The 10,927-nt window shown below is 43.9% G+C and overlaps 1 protein-coding gene across 1 annotated transcript; it reads left to right on the top strand.

Annotated features, from left to right (window-relative positions):
• Positions 1 to 9,304, top strand: foxc1a (forkhead box C1a). Its single transcript, XM_061693206.1, has 2 exons — positions 1 to 1,702; positions 9,238 to 9,304. The coding sequence occupies exon 1, from the start codon at positions 46 to 48 to the stop codon at positions 1,525 to 1,527; it is 1,482 nt and encodes a 493-aa protein (XP_061549190.1). The 5' UTR covers positions 1 to 45; the 3' UTR covers positions 1,528 to 1,702; positions 9,238 to 9,304.
• The last annotated feature ends 1,623 nt before the right edge of the window (positions 9,305 to 10,927 follow it).

Here is a 10,927-nt window from a genome sequence, read left to right as displayed (position 1 = left end):
GGTCAGGAACCGACCTTTTTTTTCTCAGGGGGACAAGCCGAAGCCATGCAGGCGCGCTACTCCGTCTCCAGCCCGAACTCCCTCGGCGTCGTGCCGTACATCGGCGGCGACCCGGGCTACTACCGAGCCGCGGCCGGCGGGGGATACGCGGGCATGCCCGCGCCCATGAACATGTACGGCCACGCCGCGCACGAGCAGTACCCGGCCGGGATGGCGCGCGCCTACGGACCGTACGCCCCTCAGCCGCAGCCCAAGGATATGGTCAAGCCGCCGTACAGCTACATCGCGCTCATCACCATGGCCATCCAGAACTCGCCCGACAAGAAGGTGACCCTCAACGGGATTTACCAGTTCATCATGGAGCGCTTCCCTTTCTACCGGGACAACAAGCAAGGCTGGCAGAACAGCATCCGCCACAACTTGTCTCTCAACGAGTGCTTCGTCAAAGTGCCGCGCGACGACAAGAAACCCGGCAAGGGCAGCTACTGGACCCTGGACCCGGACTCGTACAACATGTTCGAGAACGGCAGCTTCCTGCGCAGGCGGCGGCGCTTCAAGAAGAAGGACGTGCTGAAGGAGAAAGAGGACCGGCTGCAGAAGGACGCGCCGGCCCGCCAGCAGCAGCAGCAGCAGCCGCAGCCGCAGCAGGAGCAGGCCGGCTCGCAACCCGTCCGCATCCAGGATATTAAGACGGAGAACGGCACCGTGACGCCCCCGCAGGCCGACTCGCCGTCCTTGAGCGCCGTGCCCAAGATCGAGAGCCCGGACAGCAGCAGCATGTCCAGCGGGAGCCCGCACGGCAGCATCCCGTCCAACCGCTCCATGGTGGCCATGGAGGCCCCGGAGCAGCACCACCGCCAGCAGCAGCAGCAGCAGCAGCAGCAGCAGCAGCAGCAGCAGCACCACCACGGCCAGGCCTCGGCGCAGGGCTTCAGCGTAGACAATATCATGACCTCCCTGCGGGGGTCCCCGCAAGGGGCTCCCGAGCCGCCCCCCGCAAGGACAGGCATCGCCCCGTCGTTGACGCTCAGCTACTCGCCGAGTCAGACGTCCGCGTACAGCTCCGCCTGCAACCAGAACTCCATCTCCGCTACCTCCAACGCCACCTACCATTGCAACATGCAGGCCATGAGCTTGTACGCCGGCGAGCGGGCGGGCCACCTGGCCGCCCCCGGCGCCGCCGTGCAGGACGAGACCCTGCCCGACTACGCGGTCACCGCCGCCGCGTCCTCCCTGCAGGGCCACGGCGGCCTCAACTCGGGCCAGGAGGGCCACGCGCACGCCCACCAGGGCAGGCTGACCTCGTGGTACCTCAACCAGGCCGGGGACCTGGGCCACCTGGGCGCGGCCTACCCGGCGGCGCAGCAGCAGAACTTCCACGCGGTGCGAGAGATGTTCGAGTCCCAGAGAATCGGCTTGAACAACTCGCCGGTCAACGGGAATAACAGCTGCCAGATGTCCTTCCCGCCGGGCCAGTCCATCTATCGCACTTCGGGAGCTTTTGTCTATGACTGCAGCAAGTTCTGATTCGAACAACAACAACAACAACCTGATCGTGAAGTCCCGAAGTCCCATTCAGCGCCCCCCCCCACCCCCCCCAAATCAATCCTTCACCATCCTCACCAAAATGGACAGAACGCAAATAAACAAACAAACAAACAAAAAACACCATCTTTCTAAACAGTGTTACCGCAAATAACACGTAAGTCTCTCTCTTTTTTTTTTGCTTAATATGTAAAAAAAATGTCTCTTTTATTTTCATTTTTCATGGACGTGTAACTTGCATATAGTAATTTATTTCCAAACTGTAGCCAGGATATTATGGACCAAACACACGTACACACACGCACACGCACACACACACGCACACACATACACACACACACACAACAGTGTTTCCTAAACTGAATTACTAAAAAAACAAAAAAAAAAACAACAACAAAAAAAAGTGTTCCATTATAAAAGTGACTGAAGGAACGTGTATATCGCCGTATACTATTTGAAAGATTCATCATATGTTGAGAAGTATTTTTATTTTATTATTATTATTAATTTTTTTTTGTTTTGGAAGGATTTTTGCTTGTTTGTTTAATAAATGGTCATTTTATGTGAGCTTCAGGCGTTCTAAAAGACTGTTTTCTTGTAGGCTTTCGATGCTGGTGAAATTCGTCACTCTGCAGCCTCAAATCCCCGACGTTCTATGAATAATTCTTACATTTTAAAAGATGAAATGAACGATGCGTCAATATCGCAACGTCATCTTCAACATTTAGAAGTCACTTATAGGGAAATTCCTATAGTTTACATTTAACTGTCCGTAATTTGGACCTTTTACGCATGAATATTAATGGATAAAAGTAGTTTTGGATGCATGTGCTAATATAACAAAAATTATAACATACATGCTATATATATATATATATATATATATATATATTTGACTGTCACACTCGCTTAAAAAAAATAAAAAATAAAATAAAATAAAAAAAGCCGCAAAAGTTTAGCTTTAGAAAAGTCATAAAATGATTTATTGGTTGCGTTCAAATATGAGACAGCTTTATTGTGACAATAAAAAAAAAAAATTGGTGGGGAAAAAAAATACGGAAATATCGTAAAAATAAATAAATCATAATAATTCATCACAATCAACGTTTTTTCTGGAGTGATTTTATTTTCTAACGCAATATAATCATTTCGCGGCAATAATGGAATAATACTAAATACAATTTAGAAAAAAAATAAAATAATAAAAATATATATATATCTATAGGGCAGGGTTGACATTTATACCCAGTGCATGAAAATGCGCATTGATATTAATTTGGTCAATCGGAGCAACAATAAAAATAATAATTAATAATAATGTTTATTTTGGGGAATGCATTTTTAAAATTTGAATACTAAAAAAAGTTCAGTTTTTTTTTTGTACACGTTGATTATAACTTATTTGAAATGTGCTATTCTTGAGTATTTTGTGTGTGTGCGCGCAAATTTGGCGTGATCCTGAAACCAAACTCGTGTCGTCGTTACGTTGACGTCACAAGAAAAAATGTTGCGAATTCTGTATATTCTCGTTGAATGGACTTAATGGCAGGAAAAGATGAATCGAAAGCAAAGATCAGAAAGGTGCCAAATGAACAATTGGAACTCAGCCTCCCACAAAGTCATCACGTGTCCTTTTCTGCGTTTTTTGCATTAATAACAAACAAGCGTCGTGTTAGTCCAAAGATTGATGGCGCGTTCACGGAACAGTTCCAGGTCAGGAAGGAATCAGAATCCAATCAGCGCGCTGGAATCTTTTTTTTTTTTTTTTTTTCTTCCCCCATGCTTGGGGGTCAAAGTGGAGCGTGACGGGCCCCAACAATACACCAGGACCCCCAAACTTTACACCCAAAAGGAAAACCTATCGACAATACTTCCTTCAATATCAACACATTTTGGGGCATCGCTGACATTTAAACAATGTTTCTATTTTAGGCGGTCCGAAGCATCTGGGGACCCCATTCCCCCCCACCTCCCTTAACCTACTAATCCCCCCCCCCCCCTGGAATGCTCTGCGACATTCCTGAAAAAGGCCCAAACTGGATAGAGAAGACAAAAACGCCTCGTTTCACTTTAAACAATGACTCCACCTTCATATCTCGTGTCCTGCTTACAAATATGTATGAATATATATATATATATATATATATATATATATATATATATATATATATATATATATATATATATATAAATATATATGTTTTGTGGCGTAAGGAATTACATATGTTATGTTGCACAAGGCATTAAAAACGATGAAATCAAATATTAGAATACGTTATGTGGTCCAGTATAATAATAATAATAATAATAATAAAAAAGAAGAAATCCAATACAGGAATTAAAATGAAAAAAAAAAAGTGTGGTGGAAGGCATTAGAAATAACAAAATGTTGCATGTACATACATATGAAATTGGGAAAAATATGAAATCAAAATAAAATGTTATGCGCAATAATAAATTGATTTTTTAAAAGAAGGAAATGAAATACATTTAATTGCAATGTTATCAGGAATTCATAAATAATGAATTCAAATGTTTTAAGGAATTCGGCATCCTTGCATACAAACAAGAATATCTGATCTTATTTGATCAAATACTAAATCATGCAAGCAATATGCACGCTGGCACTCATTTTCGAATAGCGGCAATTGGAGCATTTCAGTTTGGAAAACGGTTTCTCCACAATTCCACGTGTAAAATGGGATTTCCATGGCTTAAACGTGCAAAATGCACAAAGAAGAGACACAAAGTCTAATTTCGCATCCCAGAAATATGGATGAATAAAGATTAGCCCCCCCCCCACCCCCCACGCGCTGTGAATTATGATTTACTTTATTGAAATTATTATTATTATTATTTTTTTTTAAAGATGATGAATGAAGCACAATTGAAGGGCTGAAGTAGGCGATGCACACTCTCGCGTGTACTTGTAATCTCGTTGGAGGGTTTGTCGCGTGCACGATGCGTCACTTTTGCAATCTGGTAGTTGGTGGGGGTGGGGGAGGCGGGCGGGGGGGGGGGGGGGGGGGGGGGGGCGGGGGGTTTAGGGCGTTGCACCTGCGTGACCCACTCGGCCCTGTGCGAAATGTTTTAAGTTGCGGGTCAGCGTGCTGCATCTCTCCGCATCTGCTTCCAATTCCGAAACGGAGGCCGAAGACGCCGATCGTGCGCGCGCTGAGGCCCAAACCGGTCGAAGGTTCGGACGCGCGCCCACGCACACACTCACACAGACACACACACACACACACGCCCAAGACAAGTTCTCTCTTCAGCGTCACCCACTAATCATTTATTACACCGTGATATATATTCCAATATCGCGCAAAAGATGGTTTATGTCAGCAGTTCCATTCAAAGAGTACAACTCTCATATTTAGATGCAGTGAAAGGAAATAGTTGATCATTTTTATTTCGATATATTTTTGATGATTGCAGGCTGCAACCGACGAAAATCTAAATTCACCATCTCAAGCTGCAATTTCAAATTTTTCATGGCACAGCTGAAGTATAATTATGCCAAATTGGGGGGGGGGCGTCATATTTAGTTGCTTTATTTGTACAGTTACGTGTGGCTTTTAGTTTAATTTTTTTTAAATGCAACGCACACATACAAATACATAAACAAATAAAATAAAAACAACATCCCCAAAAGTGATGGTCGAGCTCAACCTTGATTCACTCAACTATATTGAAATGAAATGGAGTAAAATGCAACTAAATGAAAAAAAAAAAAAAGAAAATAAACCAAATGACATAACTTAAATGCAGTAAAATGAAATGAAATTCAGTATTTTACTTCTTTTTATTTTTGTTGTTGGTGTTCTTAATGCCATCTGAAATGGAAGCAAGAACGTGAGGAAAGACTAAATTGTTGTGTCACCATACGAATAGAGCAGCTCACGTGCACGCGCGTCCCCATCGGCTGCAAACGTCAAGTGCGTGCGTGACACTTTCAGAGCCCAGCGGCCATTTGAGACCCAGCTGCAGTTGTCTGTGTGTTTCGGGGGGGGGGGGGGCTCCTCTTGTTTGAAGGCTGGGAAAACATTGACAGAAACATTTGAAAACATTCACATGAAATCATTACAAATAAAAGCGCAATGAGTGCCAGCAAAAAAAAAAAAAAAAAAAAAAAAAGTCCAGAAATGCTTTATATCTGGATAAAAACGGGCTTTATTTTTGTGCATGCAGACTTAAAATAAAATAAAATAAAATAAAAACAAAACATGCAAAAATAACTCAAATAACAGTTGCGGGCTAATTCATTAGCATTTTCCACGATTATGCAATTAGCAATAAGTAAAGGGCAAATATTGTACACAGGCGCATCTTAATAAATGAGAATACTGTGTAAATCTGAATTTATTTCATAGTTCAATTAAAAAAAAGTGGAACTGATATATTGTGTAGATTCACCAGTGAACAATTGTATTGTTTAATTTTGTATCATTTTGATATTTTACAGCTAATGAAACCCCAAAATGCATAATCTCCAAAAAAAAAATCAAAATGCGTGTGAATATGAAATAAAGTAGGACAATATTTTCCTCCGTGTGTGTGTTTAAAGAGCTTGCGTAATACGGCTTCCACTTTGAAAGTAAATCAACTTGGAGAGATGCAGCGGCATCCAAATATGAAGAAGTCAAGGACGAAGATATCCACTTTTACTGCCGCATTTTTGAGCGAGTCCATTCCGAAGCCTGTTTGGCGCCTGCGGAGGCGGCGATGGAAAGAGGTGGACAAGGTGCATGGAAGTGACCCGTTTGACCTCTGCGGTTCTTCTGTCCCTTCAGAGTGTCGCAGCAGACAGTGACGGATCGGACGGCAGGCCAGAATGTTGCTTTTGCTCCGAAATAGAAACGAGACAATGCGGGGATGAAAAGCGGCGGGGATGCTGTATTTGTGCGTGTGGACACAGGAAAAGTCATCTAAATGCCTCGCCGGGCGTCAGTGCCAATACGTTACCGGCAGAAGCGGCCTACCGCGCCGCTCGGCCAACTGCAAAATCTTCTATTTTGTTTCCCCGACGTCTTCAAGCGTGTGATGTCGACAACAGGCCAGCTCCTCGATTATTCCCCACTCCTCTTTGAATTCGGAAAGTCACGTGACGCCCTGTGTTTGTGTAATGAAAAGGAGGCAGAGCCGTTCCGCTGATGGATGTATTCAAAATAGTGTGCTTGTTTCTTTTTAACTTAGCAGACTGTGAAGAACAATTGCAACGTGTCAAGTAAACGCAAAAATACAAACCAGATGATTGTAGCTTTTGGTGGCACATTTCATCTACAGTAGCTGCCTGACTAGTCTTTGTTAGTCTTAGTACACAGCCTGTACATACATACACATTGTATATTTTTTCATACCTTGCATTCTGTATATACCTGAACTTATTTATGGATGGTTATTTTATAATGCTGTGTGAGAGGTTTCATGGTATTTATTTTGAATTGATGGCAAAAGGGGGAGGACCGCGGTCGAACCAGGCCACACTGTCAGGAGGAAGAGGACGGGGGCGGCTTTGTCGGGCGGGAGCCGTCGAGCGTCGGCGGCCCCCCCCCCGCGTGTACCTCAGCCGCCGTCACGCCGCCGTCACCGTTTGCGAGGAACTTTCCGCTGCGCCGCAGACTCGCAGCGGACCTCAACTAAACTGAGAAAGGAGCGAATCAGACAGTTTATCACGTGATTCCATTCAGTACGTACGCTAAAAAAATGTGTTCGTTTGAATGACAACGCTACTGGAGCCCCCCCCCCCCCCCCCCCCCCCTCCAAAAAAAGAAACCGAAAATGCTCGGCGGTACCCAATTGCACACTAACCCAATCCAATTTATCTTATCTATCCTCCGTATTTTGCCTATCTCTTGCTCTAGCTACTCGCTAGCTCGCTAGCTATCTCTATCTGCCTCGCTATCTGTACCGAATCATTTTCTATCCTATTGTCTGTATTGTATCTTATCTCTACCATAGCACATCGTATCTGTATCCTATTTTATCTATGTGTATCGCATCGCATCTGTCTGTATCATATCCATCTGTACATTATCTCTCAGTATCGTACGTATCATATCTGTCTGTATATCGCATGTACTGTATCCGTGTCTTCTCAACCGGTACCTACTCTGCACCTGTTGTATCATATTTACCTATATAGCATCACATCTATATCATATTGGATCTCTGCATTGTATTGTATCTATTCATATCATATCTACATCGTATTTATTTGTGTTGTTATCTGTCTATAGTATTGTATCTCATCTGATCTCATTGTTTCGTTGTGTAGGGTTAGACTTGATCTTTATTGCAAATAATTTCAAGTATATTATGCTGACTAATATTATTGAACGCTTCACATAACTGTATTATAAACTGCATTAAAGGTGCTAGGTGGGGGAAAACCCACTCGGTTTGTCCCAGCTATGAAATTGAAGTCGTACCACAGACTGAAAACATTCCTGTTTACTCTATATTAGAATTTCTATCCCGCGTTCCCATCTGATAACGTCTGACAATTGAACCGATATCGTTTTAATCAGGAAACACGAGCAGGCTTTATAACGTGTCGTCATCTAACTCAGCTGTTCTTTATCTATCGGACAGCAGATCGATGGCGACGCTTACCATTTAAATCCGAAAATGCTTCTGAACTATGTGTACCCTTGACAATCACGTGTGTGTGCGTGCATGCGTTCGAATGCGTGTTAAAGCAAACGTGTACGACATCTCACTCACTTAAACGCGGATTGTATAACCTGCAAAAAGAATCAAGTCCATTAACTGCAAGTTCTTTATTGGTGCTCAACTAAAACACGTACGTGATGGCGTTAGGACAACAGCGGTCCATTCTCAAATATCAGCTGTCAGCTTGTGTCAATGGACAACGTTACCTTTGACCCCTGCAGATGAAACCCCTTCCTCCCGACGGCCTCTTTCAGTGGGCCATTGTGTACTCCCTGGACAGTTAATGCATTTTCTTCACGTTTTTTTTTTTTTTTTTTTCTTTCTCCCACCAACCCCCCCCCACCCCCCCTCCACCCCTCCCTCCGTGCGCATGCTTGATTGCATTGTGAAGAACATTTGTACAATAACAAACATGAGGAGGGAGAACACAAAAGAAATGACGAAAGACATTGTTGTCCTACTTAAGTGGGGTGCATGTATACCGATAATCGGGACAAATTTGAGTGTTTTCCATCCCTTGTGATCGAATTCAACAAATGCCTGACTATTGGATGTTCCTAAAAGATTATCCTGAGTGATTATCCTGTTCTGTGGGATGAGTTGAGGAATTATTATATTTTTTTCCCCTCCCCGATCTCGGTGTGGGTACACATGCCAATAATCGGGCTGATTCTTTTTTTTTCTTGTTCAAATCAAAGTCAGCAAAGACACGATTTTCGGAAGTCAATGAAAGATTTTCCTTAGCTGTTATTCTGTGATGAGGGATGTGTTCAAAGTGATTTTTCCTCTACGATCTCCTAAGAAAATAGTCTGGGCTCGACAATCGTTCGTGTTAAACTCACCCCTTCCGATCAAACTAACCTGCGCGATGAACCTGTGGGATGTGTTAAGATTTTACAAATGGGTATGTGTGTACCCGACCTTTACGAGACTAACGTGAACTTCTCGTGAGGCGTGCAGGTGTGAGCTGGCCAGATGGTGTTTGCGGATTATTATTATTTTTTTTTTCCCCCTCCGCAGATCGCCGCTGGTATCTGCGTTCCGTCTCCAGGCTCTCGGCTCATGTAAACATCCCCAGTGCAAGGGCCCTCTGATGTTTCTTCGCCATTGTGTTTACAGCGACTGGTCGGGCAAATGTGAACACCGAGACAAAGGGAGCGACGATGAACAATAGACAGTGCACGGCTGAACGCTAACATTTGACCAAAGACAAAAATCCTGCATGGAAAGAGGATTTTTTTTCTTTTTCTTTATGAGATTGACCTCTTGAAGAAAAGCTGCAGACTCATATAAGCATGTTGGTGTGCTGCCGAACATTCATATCGCTCTATTTTTTTCTGCGTTGTCTTTAATGTAATTCCGCAAAAATTCCTTGAGAAATTGTACAAAAATTCACCGTGCGTCTGCAACTCCATTTCCATAAATATAACAAATGCACATTACGGAAAACACTATATTTTGACATACCAACTTAACCTGTAATTTTTTTTTAGAATTGTCTTTTGGCATTTTACCGTAAATGCCCCAAGATTAATTTTAAATCGATTCTTTTAAAACACATATTTCTTTATTCGGATAGGAGGATCTGTCGCCGAATGTTCTGAACTCTTTGTTCCGTGCCACAGCCAAGAACTTGGATGTGTACGCCTTCGCTGACACCGTGACGGACGAGTTACGACTAAATCAACAGCGCCTCTGCTGGTTGCAGCCAAGTAGTGCATTCCATTGGGACTCAGTCGCCTTGAGACAGGATTAATCAGCAATTGCTTCCAAACACACAGAATTCCCCACGATCAATTAACCAATAAATTTTAACCTAACCTAACTACCTGACTGGTTGAGTAACTAACAATTCAAGGGTATTCTCGGTTGACGAAGATATTGTCACGTGATGCGACGCTGTTGAGGGTACGAACGGCGCGTCAGTTTGCACATCGGCATAATAATACGGGGTCACGTGGAAAGAGAAGCCGCGCTAATTTAACGCTGCGCGTAATGTGTTTTGATTGTTTTATATTTATGGCTGAGTAGTTCTTTCCGTTAAAGTATTTACCAAAATCAAGACTTTACGCAGGTCATAGATGTTACAGCAACACACTTGCTGGTTTGCGTAACCAGCAAGTGGGGCAAGTCGCCGTTAACCAACCCACCGACCAGATAATAAACACATCCCAGGTACTTAGGAAACTGGCTTTCAGGTGGATGAAACAAATCTCAAAGGGTGCTGTGGAGGTTGTCAACCACAGTGGGGAAACATGTCCTGTTCCACATATTGAACATGGAAACAAGATGGACCAGAAGAAGAAGAAGGGGGAAAAAAAAGAAGCAATTTTTCAGCATTCAGGGGGCCCGTGGCCACCGAGACGAGTTCACCGAGAGTGCAACGCAAGCACGCACAACCTCCGCTCATTCTGCCAAAAGTTCACGTCGTCTGCGGCGTGCACCAAATGAGATGTAGCGTTCACTTTTGGAAATGAGGCTTTGTCTAAAATGAATCTCACAGAAGCAATCAGGCACGTTTCCAATCAAACTACACGCAACGCTCTCGACATCAAAGCTTTGAGCTCGGAGCAATTGTCTCCCCCCCCTCCCGGCTCCTTTCAAGCCACCGCTCCTTCCGCTGGAGTGTGCAGAAAAATCCCCCCGCACATCAAAGTGGGAGACGGGGAAAGTCATTTAGCATTATCTTAATTGGGCTGCAATTTTAATA

The sequence above is a fragment of the Phycodurus eques genome, chromosome 13 (genome assembly GCF_024500275.1).
Source record: "Phycodurus eques isolate BA_2022a chromosome 13, UOR_Pequ_1.1, whole genome shotgun sequence".
Lineage (NCBI taxonomy): Eukaryota > Metazoa > Chordata > Actinopteri > Syngnathiformes > Syngnathidae > Phycodurus > Phycodurus eques.
This window is presented reverse-complemented; position numbering and strand designations above follow the sequence as displayed.

What these genes read in the sequence shown, in the direction of transcription:
- foxc1a (XM_061693206.1), top strand. Translation starts at nt 46, where the DNA reads ATGCAGGCGCGCTACTCCGTCTCCAGCCCGAACTCCCTCGGCGTCGTG.